The sequence below is a fragment of the Chionomys nivalis genome, chromosome 23 (genome assembly GCF_950005125.1).
Source record: "Chionomys nivalis chromosome 23, mChiNiv1.1, whole genome shotgun sequence".
Classification (NCBI taxonomy): Eukaryota; Metazoa; Chordata; class Mammalia; order Rodentia; family Cricetidae; genus Chionomys; species Chionomys nivalis.
Genome location: NC_080108.1, coordinates 10,457,252 through 10,480,251, shown reverse-complemented (window position 1 = coordinate 10,480,251; position 23,000 = coordinate 10,457,252). Strand labels below are relative to the sequence as shown.

Below are 23,000 nucleotides of genomic sequence, written 5' to 3'. Positions count from 1 at the left end.
GAACCAGAGTCTTAGTTCAAAAGCCATCTCTGTTTTCATGAGTATATTTGATGCTGTGTCCTCTAGGAGAGGCGGGTGTGATTTTCATGAATACTGTGGATGATTCTGGAGGGAAAAGGGATTTAAGCCAGCTGCCAAGCCAGGACTAACATCCAAGGTCATAGGATGTCTTTTTCAGCCCCGGGTCTTCTCTTCCCTGTGTTCCATTTGGAAGGTGCAGTATCATACACCAGGTCCCTTGCCTTCTGGAACCCAGTCACCTTGGGATGCTAAGCACCGCTTGCATCTCTTACAGTTCTATCCTGAAGAGGAAAGCATACAGACAAATACATATACAAAACCCTTACAGAAGTTTTTATAATGGGTGAGACCCAGTCACTGAGACCCTGCTGTGACCTTGAACTCAGGAGAGCAGAAGGTTCCCTATGGAGCTAGGTCAACTTTCCTGGTACGGCTAAAGGCAATACAGCCAGAGCCAGCTCAGAAGATTTCAGAGGCATGGGTCTACAGGCTTTCTGGAATGAACCAGTCCCTCACCTTCTACCGGAACAATGGTGTGAGCAATAGACTGGCCAGCACCTTGGTATTTCATTTTTTTTTTTTTGTTTGTTTTTTCGAGACAGGGTTTCTCTGTGGTTTTGGAGCCTGTACTGGAACTAGCTCTTGTAGACCAGGCTGGTCTCGAACTCACAGAGATCCGCCTGCCTCTCCCTCCCAAGTGCTGGGATTAAAGGCGTGCGCCACCACCGCCCGGCCACCTTGGTATTTCATGTGGCGAGGGCCTTTCACAATTGCCCTAAGTCTCATGACTCCGACTTTCCTCTGCCTCTTTCGTCATGTTCAAAACACATCCGCAACTGCCCGTATCAACTTAGTTCACAGAGGAAGCAGCCAACACGTTGAGAGGCTGTCTTCTCCAGTGGAGATGGAGAGCTAAGAGCTATGTTTTATCACATCAGTGGTGGGAATGCAAACTTGCACAACCACTCTGGAAATCAGTATGGTGACTTCTCAGAAAATTGAGAATTAACCTACCTCAAGACCCACCAATACCGCTCTTGGGAAGCTCAATCATACTATAAGGATGTAAACAATCTAGATGCCCTTCAACTGAAGAACAGATAAAGAAAATGTGGTAAATTTACAGAATGGAATACTACTCAGTGGTAAACAAACAAAAACAAAACAAAAAACAAAAAAACAATAACATCTTGAAATTTGCATGCAAATGGATGGAACTAAAAAAAAAAAATCCTGTGTAAGGTAACCCAGACCCAGAAAGATGGGAGATGGTATATACTCACCAATAAGTGGATATTAGGTGTAAAGCAAAGGATAATAAGCCTATATTTCACAATCCCAGAGAAACTAAATCACAAGGAGAATCCTAAGAGATGGATGCCCCTAGGAAGGGGAAACAGAAAAGATCTCCCAAGAAAATTGGAAGCATAAGGGTGGGGTGGGGGAAGAAGGGAGAGTGGAAGGGAGGTGGAAGGAAGAAGGGACCTTGAGGGAATGAGATGGGTAAGAACAGAGAGGGAAAGCAAGGAAAGAGATATCTTGATTGAGGGACTCATCATGGGGGTAGCAAGAAACCTGGCACTAGAAATATTCCCAGGAACCCATAAGGATGACCCCAGCTAAGACCCTAAGCAATTGTGGAGATGGTGCCTGAATTGGCATCACCCTGTAGGTCATATTGATGACTATCTTAAGGTGTTACACAGAGAAATCCTGTCTCAAAAAACAAACAACAAAGAAGTCATCATAGAACCTTCATCCAGCAACTGATGGATGTGGATGCAGAGGTCCACAGAGGAACACTGGACTTAGCTCCCAAATTCCAGTTGAAGAGAGGGAGGACCAATAATATGAGCAAAGACCATGATGGGGTTACCCGCTGAAACACTTATCTGAGCTAAAGGGAGCTCAGTGACTCCGGCCTGACAGCGGGGGAACCAGCAAGGACCAAACAAGGCCCTCTGAATGTTGTGACTGTTGTATGGCTGGAGCAGGCTCTGGGGCCACTGGCAGTGAGACCAGAATTTATCCCTACTGCTTGTACTGGTGTTTTGGAACTCCTCCTCTTTGGAGGGATACATTGCTTAGCCTAGATATCATGGGGAAGGCCTTTGTCCTGACTCAAAGCAATGTGCTAGACTTCCTTAACTCCCCATGAGAATCCTTACACTCTCTTTGGAGTAGATGTGGGGTGGTTAGGAAGTAAGGTGGGGGGAGCAGGAGGAGGGGAGGGAGTGGGAACTGGGATTGATATGTAAAATGAGAAAAGATAGTTTTTTAAAAAAATAAATTAATTTATTTAAATTAATTTAAAAAATAAATTAATATTTTGTGTTCTGTAAGCTTCTTGTATTTTTATTTAGGCTGTGTACTTACTCACTCATAAGTGGTTTTTAAATATAAAGCAAAGAAAACAAGCCTACAAATCCCAGAGAACCTAGACAACAATGAGGATCCTAAGAGAGACATACATGGATCTAATCTACATGGGAAGTAGAAAAAGACAAGATCTACTGAGTAAATTGGGAGCACGGGGACCATAGGAGAGGATTGAAGGAGAGGAGAGAGGAAGGGAAGGACCAGAGAAAAATGTATAGCACAATAAAATCAATAAAAAATTAATTATAGAAAAATTCAAGATACAGATGATCTCCAACTCAGTAATTGATGGATGGCTATTTCATATTCCCTTCCTCTAATACACAAGTCAGTTGGACAAAAGATAGCAGAGAAACATTAGAATTAAATGCCATTATAAATCAAATGCATCTAGCAGGTATCTATAGAATATTCCACTCAAACATGAAGAATACATGTTCTATTAAGCAATCTATGGATGGAAGCCTGTCTCAAAGAGTCCACATGATGGAACACAGAACCGATACAGAGTAACTGAATCATCTCATCTGACTAAAATATAGTAAAGCTTACAAGCACAAGCATTTCTGGTAACTACACAAATGCCTGGAGATTAAATTCCATATCATTGAATAATAAATGGGGCAAAGGATAAATCAAGAAAGAAATTTAAAAAAAAAAAACACCTGCAATTAAATGAAAACGAAAACACAACAAAAAAAAAACCCATGGGACACATTAAAATCTGTCCTAAGAGGGCAATTTGTAGTTGAATACACCTACTTTAAAAAAAGCCGTAAATAGCCCAAACAAACGACTTAATTATTTAACTCAAGAATTTGGAAAGGCAGCAAATCAAGCCCAAGTGGAGTATATATTAAGACATAATAAAATCAGAATCTAACCTAATAAAACAGAAACAAAGAAATCAAAGACTCTAAGAGCTGGTATATTTTTGAAAGGATAAAACTAATTGATAAACCCTTAGCCCAATTAACCAAAAGGCAAAAGACCCCGATTAATAGAATCTGAGATTAACAAAGAAATATTACAACAGATAAAAGTTCAGTATATTATAAAAGATACTTAGTCAGGCAGTAGTGGCGCACGCCTTTAATGCCTCCCAGCACTCAGGAGGCAGAAGTAGGTGAATTTTTGTGAGTTTGAGGTCAGCCTGGTCTACAGAGTGAGTTCCAGGATAGGCCCCAAAGCCTGAAAGGACAGAAAAATGCTGTTTGTAAAAACAAACAAAAAACAAAACAAAAACTTTAAACTATGCTCCATTGTCTTAGGGTTTCTACTGTTGTGAACAGACACCATGACCACAGACACTTTCATAAAGGAAAACATTTAATTGTGGCTGACTTAGAGTTTCAGAGGTTTAGTCCGTTATTGTTATAGTGGGAAGATTGGCAGTGTGTGGGCAGACACAGTGCTGGAGAAGGAGCTGACAGCTGTCAATCACAATCTGTGGGCAGCAGAAAGAGATTGTGTGTCACACTGTGCAAAGAATGAGCATGTGAGACCTCAAAGCTCACAACCACAGTGACACACTTCCTCCAACAGGCCACACCTACTCCAACAGGGTCATACCTGCTAACAGTGCCACTCCCTATGACCAAGAATTCAAACACATGAGTTTATGGGCACCATTCCTATTCAAACCACTACATCCATTCTTTTAATATCCCAAGGAAATGGAAAAATTTTATTTACATGATTATATATTATAGAATCATCTGAACCAATAAAGCTAGACCATGAAGAAATGAACATCTTAAAAAGACGAGTAATAAACAAGAGGTTATAACAATAGTAAAAACATTATGACTAAGAAAAAGCCCAGTTGCAGATAGGTTCATAACAGAATTCTAACAGTCTCTTAAGGAACTACAATGAAACGCTGGAGATATGACTTAGAGGTTAAGAACACTGACTGCTCTTGAAGAGGTCCCTCGAGATCAAATCCCAGCAAACACATGATGGCTCACAGCCATCTGTAGTGAGATCTGGTGCCCTCTTCTGGCATAAAGGAATACATACAGACATAAATAATAAATATGTATATAATTAATTTATCAATATAGTACATATATCATATAAATATATTAATATAAAATATAAATATATACTATATAAATAATAAATAAATATTAAAAAGAACTACAATCAATACCTTTTAATTTTTTAAAAAGCAGAGGCATACTTTTAAAATCTTTCTACAGTATCACTCTAATATCTAAACCAGGTAAAGATACACCAAAAGAGAAACACAGGCCAATATCCCTATACAAAAATATACAAAGCCTCTCAATTAAATGCTTCCAAAATGAATGCAGGCATAAATAAAAAAGATTATCCACCATACTAAGGATGACTTTATCATGGAGATATAGGGATAGTTCAACTTATTTAAGTTGATAAATGTAATAAACTATATAGATGAACTTAATAAGAAAATCCCATTATCTAAAAAGATACAGAATAGACCTTTGATAAAATCCAACATACTTACAAGATAAAAGTCCTAGAGAGAAAATGACTGGAGGAAGCATCCATCAACATGATAAAGACTATATGTGGCAAACCTACAGACAGCGTCATTCTAAACGGAGAAAAAGTTAAAGCAACCTCATTAAAACTGGGGATAACACAAGGCTGTTCATTATCTCCACTCCCTTTTCAATATAGTACTGAAAGCCCTAGCCAGAGCAATAAATGAATAAAGAGAAGGAAATTAAAGGGAAACAAATTAGAAAACATGTAAAATAATCTTTACTTGCTGGTGATTTAGGTAGGAGATTTCACCAGAACAGCTATGTCAAGAACTCTATCCTGAGATGCATGGAAGAATGGTAAAGCTCTCCCTAGGGTAAGGCCCAGAGGGAGAGCAAAGCCTTCTTCTGGTTCATAAGACGGTCTTGACAGTGTGTGTAGAAATCTGCACCATTGTTTCCTCACCTCCTGGATATTTATTGCCTCACGACTCCTCTCCTACAGAGAGTACGCCTACCAAGATTATCTAAATCTATCTCCTTAATTCAGATATATACCATAAACTCTGCCTACTCAATTTACAGACATACAATAACTCTGACTCCTTGATCAACTGTGCATAAGAAACATGAACCCAGTCCAGTCCATGCCCAGGAGCCATACAAAGTCACAGCCATACTTTCTAGAAAGTATCAATCCATTCAGCAAAGTGACAGGATATAAAATTAACTTATGAGAACAAGGACCCTTTACAGGATGGAGATTAGACTTGTAGACACAATGAATTCTAGGCCAGCAAAGACTTCATAGGGATACTGTATAAAAAAAAAAAAAAATCGGCCGGGCGGTGGTGGCGCATGGCTTTAATCCCAGCACTCGGGAGGCAGAGGCAGGCGGATCTCTGTGAGTTCGAGACCAGCCTGGTCTACAAGAGCTAGTTCCAGGACAGGCTCCAAAACCACAGAGAAACCCTGCCTTGAAAAACAACAACAAAAACAAAACAAAACAAAACAAAAAAATCAGTAGCCTTCTATATGTAATAAAAAGCATTCTGAGAAAGACATCATGGAAATACTCCCATTTGCAGAAGTCTCAAAGAAATATCTAAGAACATATTCATCAAGGAGATGAAGGAATGTCCTCAGACAGAATCCTGAGCCTATAGACAAGTTTTCCTCATTACTCTGTATCTACATCTCTGATGTACCCACCAATTCTTTTTAAACTTGCCTCAATTTATGACTGCTCTTGTTCTGCACAACTCCAAGAAGTTTTTTTTTGTTGTTGTTGTTGTTTTTTTTCGAGACAGGGTTTCTCTGTGGTTTTGGAGCCGCCTCTCCTGGAACTAGCTCTTGTAGACCAGGCTGGTCTCGAACTCACAGAGATCCGCCTGCCTCTGCCTCCCAAGTGCTGGGATTAAAGGTGTGCACCACCACCACTCGGCTACAACTCCAAGAAGTTGATGGAACTTCTTGCACATCAGAACATAGATATTGGGGTTAACCTAAATCTGTGTTCCTGGTCACTAAAAATGATTTCTGAAGAAACATTGATAAGCTAATGGAGCACATTAAAAATAAGCAATTGGCAATCATCAAATGCTTAGAAGATAGGGAATTTTTCATTTTACTTACATCTTCAGCATTAACACCAGAACCAGATTTTGGAGATGAGCAAATGGGTCTACATGGTTTATATTTATCCCATTCACCTCAATCAACAGGAGCAAAGGACTTAAAAGTTGAAGATGGCATCTCTCTGAGAGTGAGATACATATCAATACATACATATTATTCCTGCCCTTAGTTGTGCACTTCTAGGAACAAAGAAATCACTTCCCATAGAAGGAATCCCTCCAAACATCTTAGTAAAGCACAGATTCCAAGACCTTTATAAGGTGGACAAAAGCCTGTCATTGATGGAGTGAAAGACACGGCATTCGCTGAGAAACTGTCCTATGGATTTGACTTGGCACCCCCACATGAAACGTGCCTTTCAGAATCTCTGACTCAGTTGGAGAGTTACTTTTCAGACCCTACTGGCTGAGAGTTCAGCCAAAGAGAAAGGCCAGCAGTTCCAAATAAATGGAGGAACCTAGCCTGCCCCCAGTAATGGAAATAGCCTGTGTCCATTACAGAGATTCCTCTTCCGACATCAGCTGATGGATTGATAACAGAGGCAGTGTAGCCAGTTAAAAGTTCTAGCTATTCATTAACCAGTAACAAAACAAAATGCCCACTAGATGCCTCTCTACAGACTCAGAATGACTTCAGCATGTCTGTAAATGAGGTTCTAGAACCATCACAAGGTAGTGTCATCATCAACCTCTGCTACCCTGGGAAACAAGCCATCCCTTAACTGTATTCCAGCAATAACTAATATATCAGATGCCCCCCCCCCAGAAGTAAGGAATAATGACAGGAGTAGTCTAAACCAAGAAAAGACTTTGCAAATACTTAATTCAGTATTTCCCAAACAAGCCGATCTAGCCGTGAATAGGAAGGAGGTTCGCATGGAGTTGTCAGGGGAATATTCTGATACTGACCTATCTCTAATGGTATTACCACCCACAAGCTCCAGGGAGGAAAGGGCAGCTGGTGAAGTTGAACAATTGTAGAAGACCCCAGTGCCAAATTCAGGACTACAGAGTAGAAATAAAGAAGTGGTTGAACCGCAAGCACAGGTGGGCTTCATAAAAAAACAAAAAAGTAAATTCAGCTAGCTATATGTCAGTGTATCCTGTGGAACCCAGACAACCATTGAAAGAGACACAAAGCAATGACTTAAAGACAGACACATTAATACTTTTTAAAGAAAATTGTGCCTCTGAGGTGGCAGAGGAAATTAACATTCCCTCAGGCTTTTCCTATTGTCTTCTTTTTTTTTTTTTTTTTTTTTTTTTTTTTTTTTTTTTTTTTTTTTTTTTTTTTTTTTTTTTTTTTTTATTTCAAAGTCTTTATTGAAAAAGAGACACAATGAACAGTTTTCCATCTTTATTCCACTACATATAACTACTTGGTAGGTTCAGAAGACCAGAACACATCTGCAGCCAAGGTGTGCTATCCCATCTCTCAATTCAGGCCACTGGTCCTCAACATAGAGAAGCAGTCTGGTTTCACATCAGGAAGCGGGAAATTCTGAAGACTATCAAGGATGCAAGGAAATACTGATCTATACTAGCACACGGGGGTGGGGTGGGGTCCTGGACCAATGTCTCAAGTTAAGTGCTGTGGTCGGACATAGATGTCTCTAACATCATGTCACTTTCATTCATTTCAATTTCAAAAGTTTCTTCCAAGGAAGGTCTGGACTCTGGAGTTTTATTGGCATTTTCCAAGGGTGCAATCCCTGCTTCCTCTGTGCTTGGTTTTTCTGCTTCAAAGTCCCTGAAATCCCACGGAGGTGAGATTATGTTCTTTAGTGTCTTCATTGTATGCACGTCAAAGTCATAACACTTTAATTTGTCTTTAATGTCTGCTCCGATATAAGCTTCAGAATCCCCAATGTACATTTCAATGCAGTGACCCAGCATCGTCACAGAAAATGTGTCATCTCTCCTGAGACCAAGAGCTGTGTGGAAATAGTCCACAGCGTTTTCGAAGTTGCCCATCAGACTGTGGATGTATCCTATAGCAGAGTAGGTGGACGCGTTCTGAGGGATGAGCACCAGGGCCTGCCTATGGTAATCCAAAGCCTCAGCGTATTTTTTGAGTTTTCTGCAGACATGCCCCAAGTTGTTCAGCAGAGGCTCCCATTTGTCAACTGTTACCTCATTTCCAATTGCTTTAATTTTTTCCAAAGCATCAAGAAACCACTTTTCTGCTGTTTTCCATTCTCCGTTCTGGAAAGCCACCACTCCAACCTCATGGATGACAAAGGGGTCTTCCGGAGCGATGCTCAGAGCTTGGCCAAAGAATCGTTCCGCCAGCTTAGAGTTATTGGTCAAACCATATTCCAGTCCAATATACAGCATTGGCAAGTGACATCCTTTCATCAGCTGTGCTGCTGTGAAGTAAGCAGCCATGGCCTGGTCATGCTCACTCTCCACAGCGAAGGAATGCCCATAGGCTATCCACGCCGGCCCATAGGTCTTCTCCAATGTGGTAGCTTTGCTGAGATATCTTCTGGCATGCTCATTTTTATGACCAACCATGAGATAGTAACATCCCACTGCAAACCAAGATACCGGATTACTTGGATATAAGTCCACCAATTTGTGAGAAAGATAGAAAAGTTCGTTTGCTTTGTTCAGCTCCACCAGAGTTCCTATGTGCACAGGTAAACAGTTGGCATGGAAAGGATCCTTTTCCATCACTGCAGAAGTAAGCTTGTAGCACATCTTAAAATCACAGTTATAATAATGTCTCTCAGCTAAAGACACTACCACATCCAGATTCTCTTGCAAGCCATCTACTGACCCCGGAATGACCGTTTCACTGGGCTTATTATACTTTTTTAATTTGTTCTCAAATACAAATCGTAGCAATTCTTGTTCTTCAGCACAGAGCTTGCTAAGAGGCAGTGAGTCAAGAAGTTCTTTTTCTTCTTGTGCTGTCAGCATGTGGTGTGATGTTAAAAGATCAAATGCTTCAAAGCAGTAGACATCAAGCTTCAAAGCCTCTTTGTAACTGTAGGTAGCCAGGGTGCGATTATCTAGAGCATCATAGATTTTCCCTCGGAGAAGACAAATCGAACTCTTTATCGAGGACTGGGACATCTCCCAGTCACTGGACGGGTCTTTCAGGCTGCTTTCATCCTTTGAGCACTTCTCGAAGAGCCTTCTGTTAATTGGCTCCTCCATGTCCAGGATGTCCAGAGCCTGCTGGTGTTCTTTTGCTGCATAATGGCATCTAGCTGCAAGGTATCGGCACGCTTCATACATCTTGTCCAGCTTGCGTGACCGGAGCGCATGGGCTGCTCTGTGATACTGTGCTGTGAGGTAAAGGCACTGAGCCAACCAATAAACATCCTGGGGCTCCTCATGAGAGAGTGAGGCTACCTTGTCTGCCCAAAACAGAGCACTTTGATACTGTTGCTGGTCCAGGTACTGCCGGACGCGCTTCCGCAGCGGCTCCAGGTTCATGGCCGCGAGGCCAGCACAGGCACCCGACACCCGATCGAACCTTCCGCGCGCACTCCGGGGCCGATGGACCTACGCCCGCCGACCACCGCCCGGACCAGACCCCGCGCGCCACACGGCACTTCCGCTCCTGACAGCTTCCTATTGTCTTCTAATAGAAGAAGTATCACCAACTTCTAGTCCTGATCCAATAGCACAAACTGAAGAAACACAACCCTCTCCATGTTTAAAGCTTCATGATACACAGTCTGAGAAAAGTAGCGAGTTCTCCCAGATTAAGCAAGGAGATTTAACAATACTAGGAAAAGAAAATTCTTTTGTTGGTCCTAAGACTTCAATGGGACAAGATAAGTTAACTGAAGTACAAGTGCCTCTCTCTTCTGAAATGCCACAGGTTCTAACCAATGCAGACATAGAAGGCAGAGTAACTGCCTGGTGAGATATCTGAGTTCTGTGTCCAAAGCGAGCAGAATGAGAGTTTATCTTTCTTAGAAAAGGTACAATGCCATGATACATAATTAAGCAGGCCTACCTCATCCCCCAAATATGGAGGTAACTTTAAGCCTCTTGAAAAACTCATAAAATCAGGAAACTTATTGCAAGCAATTTGTGTGGAGAACAGAAATCTGGACATAAAACCTTTTGCCTTAGAGCCCAGTGTACCCTTATGTAGTACCAGAAAAATAGTTGAACATAAGTCTTTGGCAGACACATTGGTTTCTATCAGCACTGTAAGTGGAATAGTGAATATATCATTAAAACAGACTAGCTCTAAAACAGTAAGAAAAATAGCTCTGACAGTGATTTGAAAATAGAGGCTGATATTAATATGCAGCCTGGGTCTGTGAACTCTGTCTCCATTGACAAGACTGATGATGTACAGCCACACATTCACCCAGAGATCTCAAAGTATATTTCTTCCTCTGACAGTGCCCAGTGCACCTATTACACAAAGCCAGTAAGTGTAGAGCTAGGGTTTCGAACACAGGAAATACCTGTAGTTAGAATGGCCAGTGTCATCTTTGCCGGGGAGGACACCCCTGAAAACGTTCTGAATGACACCTGCCAAGAGCTGTTTTGCTTGGGCAGCTTCGTGGTATCAGATGATGACATACTAGAAAATTTAACATTAGTACAACTGGAATTGTCAAAATCCAAAAAAAAAAAAAACCTATATAAAATGGAAGATGGAAGTGGCTGCTTCACTACAGAGAAAATAAAAAAGTCAAGGAAGATGTCAGAGCAGATTCAATTGCACATAAAAGAACTGAATCCTGAAATCATATCAGAGTATAAATATCATTAAATTGCTTCGTTATCCCAACACCAACTCTCCATCACCAACAAAAGCTGAAATTTTGAAACACTTGCTAAACCTGCAAATCCAACTCATCAGTGCCAGCTTTGCCGTTCCTAACAGACAAGCCCACGGTATCCACGGATGTCTTTGAAAATAGTGGAATCCTTGTTACAGGTGTAAACTACTTCCCTGAAAACATATAAAAGATAGCATTGGTGATTAAACTACATCATGGAGTTGAGACACGGAAGACACCAACAATAAATTAGTATTTTCCTGTGTCTTAAAACCTTCAAATACATGCAAGTAATCCTCAATTGAAAAATCCATGTTTTGCTTTTTCATACTTTGCTAGAATGTCTCATTTCGTCAGACCACAGTTGCCATTAGCTGTGGGTAACAATGTTGAATATTGTTATAAATTATTTTCATTCTAAACCTAATGCCTTCAAAACTATTGAGCTTAATATTAAAATTGAGACCTTCACATGTTTACCTAGCAAAAGTAAAGTCTATTTTAACAAATAGCCCTTCTTGCATGTGGTCAGAGGCTTATGAAGTGCATGTTTCATAGGTTTTACCACACTGTATAAGAAATTATAATCTATAATGGTTTTATTTTCTATTGCATAAGAAACAAAGAGAAAAACCATTTTTTCGTAAATGACAAATTTATACACTTTTCCACTTACTCGGGCTTTATTTTTTAATGTTGGACTACAAAAATCAATCTGAGGAAGAAATTATTTATGATATTAGAACTTTCTTAAGTCTTTAAAAATGAACACAAGAAGAAACCATTTGTATACTATTTATTTGGAACAAAAGTTTTATACCTAGTTTGGGTTTGGGTTGGTTGTTTTTTATTTTTTTTTAAATAAAAACAGTTCAAATGCAAAAAAAATGGGATGATATGTTCATCGAAGGATGTTTGTGGGTACAAAAAGTCACTATCACCAATGTATTTCTTAAGTTGGTTTGGCCATGTGATTACTGCAAAGCATTCTGTCTTGCCATACCCGATGAGGCAAACCCAACCTTTTATAACAGGAAAAATCATTGTTATCTGCAAAAGAAACTCTTGAAAATAACAGCATACATCTTACACCACATGATTAGCATTGGCCAAGTTCTTTCCAGGTGGGACAGTTCCATGAACCATTACAAGGAACAAAAATGGCACTCATGTAATGTAGAATTATATTAAAACTTTCATCAAATTGATTATCTCTGTGTCCCTATTACTAAGTTGTAGTCATGTGGTTATTATCTCTAGAGTTCTTGTTATTCTGCATCCCCAAGGGGACAGCGGGAAAATATAAATTATGCACTAACCCCTTGTGTGAGTCCTAAGAACAAGTGCTGATTTCATTTTTGTCTACTGATGTAATTTGTTGCTGGATCGTTTGATTTGTCTGGCTGAAATTATTTATTGGTAATATATTTTAATTTTTATATGAGTACAATATTTTATTGCTATTGACAGATATGCTAATAAAATGCAGCCCTAAAGGTGCCATAATTTATTCTACATATGCTCTATTTTTACTAAATTACATCTCCTTATATCTTCCTATGTGGCAGAAATTTGATTATTCTAAAATGAAAAAATCTTCCTGTGTAGTAATTTTTGAATCCACCATACGAAAAGTTGTATGTCAGAAATGGTAAGAAAGCCTATGTAATTTCCAGTAGAAATGTAATGGTTTCCCTACAGTCTTTTCATTAATTCCCACCTGTATGTTTACAATTTCCAATTATATCACATAACCATAAAATACACTTGAAGAGATTAAATTTAATAAAGCTTTCCTAAATCTCTGGTGTAGAAACTATTGATAACTACATAAGATTCTAAAACCTGTTTCTGATAACTGTTCTTGATAAAATCTTTTGTTTTTAATTACATCACAAGTTGTTAAGAAAAATTATGTTGATATTAGAATAAAATGGTTGACAAATATATGAAGCCTTTGCATGTGAGTAAATCTGTATAGATGGAACCATAAGTTTCATAGAATACATTGAAACAATAGCACACAAAATTAAGAAAAATGTTACTGGGTTTTGTTGTGTATATATTGATTATATAATCTTAATAATTGGGTAAATTTATCAACCAGAATGTTCTAAAGTATATTTCTTATAGTTCATGTTTAAAGAGCCAAATCTCTGTGAGAAAAACTGAGTTAGTAGATAAGTAAACATTTGTTCTTGAAGATGTTGCTATTGCAAAAAAAAAAAGAGTCGTATTTTGCTTTTATCTCTTCTATATTTGAAAGATTAACACATAGGATAAAATTTGAGCATTCCATTGGGCTTCTAAAATTCAAAACCCTAATAACTGATATGATTCACTTTGTTCCTATTATTGCCATTGTTTTCACTCAGGAACACCCTTCATCAACTTCATAATGACATACACATATTTTGTAAGTATTTTGATAGTTTTCTTTGTTATATTTCTAGATTTGAAGTGACTGGCAATAGAAGTTTATTTACTCTGAAATATGCTCCAAATTTTTGTTGCCTGAGGAATGAAAAGGAGCATACCACAGTCCTATCTCTTTTACTTTTATTTTGAAACAGGGTCTTGCTTTGTAGTTTGTGGTGGCCACATATTCATAATTCTCTGGTCTTAGTTTTCTAAATGTAGGGATGTATTATATGGGGGAAAGATGAAAAAACCCTTTGTATAATTTTGGCGAGAAAATCACTATGTATCATTTCTATTATTTTTCTGTTCATTTTAACTTAATGAAGAATGTATTCATTGTTTTTACCAGGCAAAATAAATAGGAGTAGGATTATAAGATGTAAAATTTCATTTTATTTTCTAACCAGTTTTTCTATGAATTGTCAGTATGTGGTGTTGTAGAAAAATGTTTTCAAAAACCACAAGTCAAATAAAATACTAATTTTTGGCTTCTGACAAACTTCTCCCAAACAGTCTGCTTAACATCTTTATTATGCATGAATTGAAAATGTTATTGCTCATATCTTAAAGATGTGGTATTAAAGTTATAGAAGCATTTCTACATTTATCTCTTCCAAGTAGAATATTTGAGTCATTCATGTTTCCGACTCCATTGTTGATGTGATTGCCTATAAACTTGAAGTTTTATCTACCAATGAATATATATGTTTATGTAACATGATAATTAGGTAGTAGAAAATATGAAGTAGGCAATTGTGTAATGGACTAATTAGAACTTAATTTAGACTAAAGTAGTAGGTAGTGACATACACATTGAAATAAACCTTGACAAAATGAATCAAATGTTTATGGTAATGTGAAAAATAGATCAACGTTTAATTAATTATGAAATAAAAGACCTGAAGATTTTTCTATGATTAATAAAGAGATGAATTAGTTACTCACTGAATTTCCTCTTGATATGGGATGGGGATTTTTATTATATTCAGAATAACTATGGATACCCAGAAGTTCTAGAACTTCTAAAAGGAAAATCCACAAGACAACAGCCACCAAGGAAATCCAGAGAATCATAAGACATGCTTTACAAATCATAAGGATATATTTTACTACACCAAACTTAAAAAGGTAAAAGAAATGAAAATTTTTTTCATAGGAACCACTTAACAAAGTTAAATCAAGATGAGATATACAATTTAAATATACCCATAACTCCTACTGAATTACAAGAATTTTCCAACCTCCACCCCCCAAAAAGTCAAGGATCAGATGCTTTTAGCACAGAATTCTACCAGTATTTCAAAGAATAGCCAATGTAAATGCCAACACTCCTCAAATTATTCCACAAAAAACAAGCAAACAAAACAAAACAGAAGAAGCACTGACAAGTTCATTTTATGAGGCCACAGTTACTGTATTACAAAAACAATATAAAGACCCCAAAAATAAAAGAATTACAAACCAATTTCCCATATGAACATAGATACAAAAATACTCAATGAAATACTTTCAAAATAATTCCAAAAACATCTACCATGATGAGAGAATAGTAAATATGATAGAGGTAAGACAATTCTTCTTCCACCACATTCTGCTCTGTTCCCATTTTCTCAGCCCCAGGATCAATGATTTATCACTCGAATATTCATTCTTTGCTTTCATTTCCCTTAGAAGCATCGTGTGGACAGAGAAGATGGAAGCCTACAATCTTACCACAGTGACTCAGTTCATCCTCATAGGGCTCTCTGACCTCCCTGAGGTGCGTTATCCCCTCTTTGTGGCCTTTGTCATCATCTATCAAATCACTTTGCTGGGTAACGGGGCCATCCTCTTGGCCATAGTGACTGAGAGAAAGCTTCAGACTCCCATGTATTACCTGTTGGCCAATCTGTCCCTGCTGGACATATTCTGTCCATCAGCCACTGTCCCCAAGATGCTCAAGAATCTCTTGACTGAAGATCACAGCATTTCTTTTGTTGGGTGTGCTTTGCAACTCTATTTCCTGGTGGCCCTAGCTGGAACTGAAGTTTTCTTGCTGGCTGTGATGGCTTATGACCGGTATGTGGCCATATGCTTCCCTCTGCGTTATTCCCTCATCATGACCAAGGTTCGCTGTGTGCAGATGTTGTTTGGGACCTGGGCAGCTGGATTTCTCAACTCCTTCATCCACACAATGTCCACCTTTAGCCTGACTTTCTGCAAGTCCAATCGAGTAAACCAGTACTACTGTGATATCCCACCTGTGGTGGCTCTGTCCTGCTCATCCACCTACATAGCAGAAATGCTTGTTTTAGTGGTAGGAGGTATTTTTGGGGTTGGTGCTTTTCTGATCACCTTGGTCTCTTACATATACATCGTGTCCACCATCCTAAAGATCCAATCAGTAGAAGGGAAGCGCAAAGCCTTCTCCACCTGTGCTTCCCATCTTCTTGTCGTCTTCTTGTTCTATGGCACAACAATATTTACCTATATCCGCCCATCCTCCAGTCAACACTCTCCTGCCAGAGACAGACTCATCTCTATGCTGTATGGGGTCATTACCCCCATGTTAAACCCCATTATCTACAGCCTGAGAAACACAGAAGTCAAAGGAGCACTCAGAAAAGTTTTACGTCTTAGAATATGTTCACAGAAAACATGATTGTAGAGTCTCCCTCAAACTCTTCTAACAATCCATATATAGAAACAGGTGGCAAAGTACTAAAACAATGTATGTAAAGAAAAAAATTGATAACAAACATGCATTAAAGTTCACATATTATTATACACATCTCTGTATCCACTTTAATGTTTGTAATTGAAAAATAAAATTATTTGAGACTGAATAGGATTAGTGGGTTATTTGAAGTAACTACATCTATTACTGTCTTATATGTATCAACAGCTATATCCACACACATGCCTATAATTATATACCAGCATTCTGGGCTTATATTTATTATTTACATATATTATACTTCTAAAAACTGATTTCATTGATTCCAAAAATCTTTGCCTTTTTAAAAATCTTTTCACCAATATCATGAGAGAATAGCTTGGTTTCCCAGAAGATAAGCCATAAAGGATATGATGGCTCTTCTTTGGTTTTCATATCCATGATCTCTGTTATTTCAAATTTCTTTGACTTTGGAAGTTAGTGTCATTTTAAACCATTTAAACTGGTCTGAATTTAGTTTGTATGTACTCAGTTAGCAATTTAGAATTAAAGTTGGTACTAATTGTTATTTAAAAAATAAGAGAAATAATAATAAAAATAATTTCAAAAGGAGACCATCCTGTATGGAATAATAAGGTTACTCCCATAGGACATGGGTCATTAAATGAAAACCACAGAGCGAGGCATGGGACATCAAGGAGTTATTGGTCAGGGAAGCTAAACAAAACTCTAAATCAACACAAGATGTTCCCCCATAACTGGCTATATTATTTTTTAGTGATTATGTCTGTAAATTTCTCATTTTATCTAAAAATTCATAGACAAAAATAAAACACTGTAGTGTTCATTAACTTTCAATTTTTATGCGTTTATTAACTGCAAGTACAAATCTATTATCTATCTACCTACACTTACTATTTTATTTTGGAAAATGTTGTTTTTAGATTTTATTTCATGTGTTTGAATGTTTTGCCCGCGTGTGTGTATGTGTGCCATGTGTGCGCCTGGTGTCCATGGAGGATAGAAGAAGATATTAAATCTACTGAAACTAAAATTACAGATGGTGAACCACCACCATCATTTCTGAGAACTGGACCCGGTCCTCTGTAAGAGCAATGAGTGCTCTTAACTGCTAAGCCATAGCTCTAGCATCTATCTACCACCTATCAGTCAATTAGCCAACTATTTTCATAATTACTGTGCAGGAAGAGTCAAGTTACAAGATATGCGTTCAAATCAGTTTGTGTTTCTATTGATACTGGATCTGAGCTCTTTAATGTTCATCATGAGGATGACATAACTTTCACAAGATTCATCATATGATAATGGTAAAAAATTGTAAGGTTTGAGTCCAACAAAGAAAATACATTGAAAATTTAATAGTTTAACTATATTTTGAAGCAATTTTTGCATACATTTATTCTTTGATGTTGTCTGGCCACAATATTCCATATGGCATGTCCATTTTTTTTACATTGAGACATGTATCTGTCATTTATTTATTTTACATGAAAACAACTCAATTGAGTTTAATAAAACTAAATTAATAGTTTGAAAAAGTTTATGAATATGTATTTTATATGTATCATTGACTGCATCTCAGGGCTTGAACACATTTGGTGGGCCTTTACCAGAAACTAAAATGTCAGTGTTAGAATATTCATGTGCTTACATTATATTAATTAACTATGTGGTCCCATTATAGGTTGACAGTAACGTGCATTGTCTCTCTACGGTTCCTGTTATCGTGACTCCCTAAGGATAAAGCAGGGATAATATAAATGATGCGCTAACCCCTGATGTGAATCTTACATTCAAGTGTGGACTTCGTTTTCATCTACTGATGTAATTTGTTGGCCAGGCCTTTTGCTTTAATTTTCTCAAGTTTTAACTGGTAATATGACCTACTTTTAAGGCAAAAATTGCCTATGCTATTTTTTACTAAGGTTCTTATATTAAAACAAATACAGTTTTAATTATGCCAAGGTTTAAGGTTTCTCTTTTATTTTTGCCTGCAGGATTGTGAGCATTTGAGAACTTAAGAACTGATAGAGCACAGTTTGGTATTAGTTATTAACAAACTGATTTTCAGTAGCAACTGATTCTTTTTCTGTGTATGGCAGTAACTTGAAAAATGCATTAAGAGCAAAGCTTCATATATTGGTATTTACCATATTAAAATTGGTAAGAAAGAATGATATTAAGAACATTTGAACTCTGGATATTTTGTAACAGTTGGTTAATGCTTGCCATGTATACCAATTCAATACACATTATACAAAAAACCACACAAAACACATAGATTAGTAAAAGCTTGCCAGAATCTCTAATCGAAAGTTATCCATTTGTACATTAGGGGTGTTACATAAAATTTTCTTGAGAAATACTTGATGGTATCATTTTGCTTTTTATTTTCTAATTCCTCAAAAATCCTTAATATTTATGTTTGTATTAGGAAGAAGAAATTGTTGAAAAAAATAAAAGCACCTTCTCCACATGAACAAGTTCCGTACTGTATGTACCAAGACAATGTGTTTTATTCAATCCCTTTAAAAAGCTAAGTGTAAAATATAAGGATAATAAACTATCACTTATTTTATATACATCCTAGTCATACAATTTGGGAACAAACATGTATGTTTATTAGTCAGAAAATTATTGGTTAATTTATTATAGTCTTTGCATTAAAAAGTCATTTTTTTCTGTATGACTACAAAAATAGCTTATTGTGTAAACTAGCATTTACCTTCTGTAGATATTGCTCTTATGATAATGGTGTTATATTTATGCACTTGCTACAATATTTATATACCTACTGTGTTGTTCTCAGATATTAATTAGACATATCTGTAGACAGATTTCTAACAGTTCGATAGGATTTTGATCTTTTGAAAATGAAATACTGATAAGAAACAGTTTTGTTTTGATCACTGTCATTCAGGTGTTCACTGTCATTCAGTTGCTTAGTGATATACACATTGTATTTTGTAACAAATTTCTTTGTTGTATTTCATGAATTGAAGAGATTGTCAGCCAGACTTTCTTCTCATTTTTTCCAATATATGCTGTTGTTTCAGAAGAGAAAATACCACTCTTCCAGCAATTGTTCTCTCTCAGTCCTTTGGTTTGAAAGAGAGCCTACCTTTGTAATCCAGGGTGACTTCAAATTAATTTTTTTTTGCCTTAGCCACCTAAATGTAGGAATTAAAGGTCCACACCACCATATCAACAATATCAGGAATCTTATTATTACTTGTATATTTCTTACATAGGATAAAGTGATGGAAGAACTTTCAAGTCCTTTGTGTATAAAATTCTTTTGTATAATTTTCATTATTTGTTCCCCCACTTAAAGAGTCCCATAAAACACCAAATTGATAACTACAATGTATATGCAGAGGACTTGCTGCAGACATATGCAGGTTCTGGACTTACTGTTTCAGTCTTTGTGTGTTCATAAGAGACGTTTTCAGTTCATTTACCGAGCATCATTATCCTGTGGTCCTCTCTTCCCTCTGGCTCTTACACTGTTCCTGCCTCTTCTTCCATAGGATTCCCTGAATTTTGAGGGGAATGACTTGATAATCCATTTAGAGCAGTGTGTTACAAGGTCTTTCTTTCTCTCAACCATCTGACCCCCCCTTTTTTTTTTAGTTTGGGAGACTTATAATTACTGCTTTTTTTAATCACTAGGGGTAATATATCTGTTTATATCCTTTTGTAATCTTGATTTAACTCTAATAATTGATATCTATTGATAAACTTATTCAATATTTTAGATTTTCCAGTTTGATTGAGTACAAAATTTTAAAGTAAGTTCTTATGCTTCCCTAGTGTTCTTGGTGTCTGTTGCTATGTCCCCAGATTTTCTATGTAAACTTCCTAATATGTGATGGCAATGAAAAAAACTATTTTTAAAGAAACAAAAATTAGTTTCCATTCTTCAGTTGAGGGGCATTTAGGTTGTTTTCAGTTCTGGCTATGGCAAACAATGCAGCTATGAACATAGTTGAACACATGTCCTTGTGGCACTGTTGAGTATTCTTTGGATATATACCCAAAAGTGGTATTACTAGGTCTTGAGAAAGGTTGTTTCCTAATTTTCTGAGAAATCACCACACTGACATCCAAAGGGGCCGTACCAGCTTGCATTCCCACCAGCAATGCAGAAGTGTTCCATTTACCCCACAACCTCTCCAGCATAAGTTGTCATCAGTGCTTTTGAACTTGGCTATTCTTACAGGTGTAAGATGGAATCTTAGAGTTGTTTCGATTTGCATTTCTCTGATGACTAAGGATGCTGAACATTTCCTTAAGTGTCTTTCAGCCATTTTAGATTCCTCAGTTGAGAGTTCTCTGTTTAGGTCTGTACTCCATTTTTTTAAAATTGAATTATCTGTTCTTTCATTGACCAATTTCTCAAGTTCTTTGTATATTTTGGAGATCAGATCTCTGTCTGATGTGGAGTTAGTGAAGATCTTTTCCAGTTCTGTAAGCTGTTGTTTTGTCTTGTTGACCATATCCTTTACTTTACAGAATCTTTTAAGTACCCAAATTTGTAACTGAAGTAGAACACACATAATTCAGTATTAGCCTGATATTTCCATTGTCCACAAGTTCCATGCCTTGCCACACTAATCTGCATTCTATTCTTTCATTTCCATTAGAAACCCCTTTAAGAGAGAGGACATGGAAGCCTACAATCTTACCACAGTGACTCAGTTCATCCTCATAGGGCTCTCTGACCTCCCTCAGGTGCGCTATCCCCTCTTCATGGCCTTTATCATCATCTATCAGATCACTTTGCTGGGAAACGGGGCCATCCTCCTGGCCATAGTGACTGGGAGAAAGCTTCACACTCCCATGTATTATTTGTTGGCCAATCTGTCCCTGCTAGACATATTCTGCCCATCAACAACTGTCCCCAAAATACTGAAGAACCTCTTGACTGAAGATCACAGCATTTCCTTCATTGGATGTGCTTTGCAACTCTATTTCCTGGTGGCCCTAACTGGAACTGAAGTTTTCTTGCTGGCTGTGATGGCTTATGACCGGTATGTGGCCATATGCTTCCCTCTGCGTTATTCCCTCATCATGACCACAATTCGCTGTGTGCAGATGTTGTTTGGGACCTGGGCAGCTGGATTTCTCAACTCCTTCATCCACACAATGTCCACATTTAGCCTGTCTTTTTGTAAGTCAAATCAAGTTAAACAGTACTACTGTGATATCCCACCTTTGATGGCCCTCTCCTGCTCATCTACCTACACGGCAAAAATGCTTGTTTTTGTTGAAGGAGGTATTTTGTCCTTTGGTGCTTTTCTGATCACCTTGGTCTCTTACATATACGTTGTGTCCACCATCCTAAAGATCCAATCAGTAGAAGGGAAGCGCAAAGCCTTCTCCACCTGTGCTTCTCATCTTCTTGTCGTCTTCTTGTTCTATGGCACAGCCATATTTACCTATATCCATCCCTCATCCAGTCAATATTCTCCTGCCAGAGACAGACTCATCTCTATGCTGTATGGGGTCATTACCCCTATGTTAAACCCCATTATCTACAGCCTGAGAAACACAGAAGTCAAAGGAGCACTCAGAAAAATCTCACATCTTCAGATATATTCACAGAAAGTACGATGTAAGAATTTTTAAAAGTCTGCTTAGAATGAATTTATAGAAATGAGTAGGAAAATAATGAAACAATGTATTCCCAGAATGGAATTGAACACAAACTTGATATAAAATCAGATATTATTATGTGCATCTCTATAGCTACTTGAAATAAAATTTATAATTGAAAAATAAAACTATTTGAGACTGAATAGATTAAGTAGTCTATCTGAAGTACTTTATGTCGATTGTTGTCTTATATGTATAAAAGTCTATATCAACCTTCATGCCTACAATTATTTTTCATATATCTGTATTTTCTATTTTTTCCAATTCTACATCTATCATGTAGTTGCAGGTCTTTATCTTTTTCTTTTTATGTTTCATTATTCTTAAAAGGTTTTTATTTATGAGCATGAAGTCCTTCTCTGCACATATATATGTGCACATTGTATTCCTGTGTGTCCTCATCCACCTGTCTCTCACAGTATCCATAAGAGGGTGTTGGATCTCTGGAACTGGAGTTATAGATAGTAGTTAGTAGGCATGTGGATGTCAGAGTAAAAACTTTGGTCCTCTGCAAGAGCAGAAAGTGCTTTTAACTTCTGAAACTTTTCTTCGCCCATTAATTTTACTTAAATATTTGTTTATTTTTATGCATGTGGGTGTCTTGTTGGTAGAAACCATGCTGTAATTCCTGGGAAAGGCACATAAATGTTTTCAAATTGGAGCTTCTTAGACTGCAAGTTGCTTTGGAGAGTCCCATCCATTTGGCAAGAACCTATGGAAACAATACTGCAGACTCCTGCACTAATCCTAGAGAACTCATGGGCTTCAGGCCTCTGTAACTTTCCCTGCTTTTATTCTTATGATAACTCTTAATTTTGCTATACTAGTCATGAATGTGCCCGAGTTGATTGGTAACAAATGCCCCCCAAAATTAAATTAATCTGATCTGTTACAGAAACTGGTTTCTCTGGTTGCCCCTGGCTGCCTTTGCAGTTATCCTGAGTGAACAAGAGGGACTCACTAAAGCAATGAT

At 37.6% G+C, this 23,000-nt stretch overlaps 3 protein-coding genes across 3 annotated transcripts; 2 read left to right on the top strand and 1 right to left on the bottom strand.

The window, feature by feature from the left end:
* Positions 1–7,821: 7,821 nt before the first annotated feature.
* Positions 7,822–10,086, bottom strand: LOC130865251 (cell division cycle protein 16 homolog). The gene has a single exon (XM_057756194.1). It carries the CDS (start codon positions 9,956–9,958, stop codon positions 8,096–8,098), a length of 1,863 nt encoding a protein of 620 aa, XP_057612177.1. The 5' UTR covers positions 9,959–10,086; the 3' UTR covers positions 7,822–8,095.
* Positions 10,087–15,385: 5,299 nt separating this feature from the next.
* Positions 15,386–16,333, top strand: LOC130865545 (olfactory receptor 5V1-like). The gene has a single exon (XM_057756652.1). It carries the CDS (start codon positions 15,386–15,388, stop codon positions 16,331–16,333), a length of 948 nt encoding a protein of 315 aa, XP_057612635.1.
* Positions 16,334–21,037: 4,704 nt separating this feature from the next.
* Positions 21,038–22,000, top strand: LOC130865544 (olfactory receptor 5V1-like). Its single transcript, XM_057756651.1, has one exon. It carries the CDS (start codon positions 21,038–21,040, stop codon positions 21,998–22,000), a length of 963 nt encoding a protein of 320 aa, XP_057612634.1.
* The last annotated feature ends 1,000 nt before the right edge of the window (positions 22,001–23,000 follow it).

Bases quoted from the DNA above. Each gene is read 5' to 3' on its own strand.
- LOC130865251 (XM_057756194.1), bottom strand. From the start codon at position 9,958: ATGAACCTGGAGCCGCTGCGGAAGCGCGTCCGGCAGTACCTGGACCAG.
- LOC130865544 (XM_057756651.1), top strand. From the start codon at position 21,038: ATGGAAGCCTACAATCTTACCACAGTGACTCAGTTCATCCTCATAGGG.
- LOC130865545 (XM_057756652.1), top strand. From the start codon at position 15,386: ATGGAAGCCTACAATCTTACCACAGTGACTCAGTTCATCCTCATAGGG.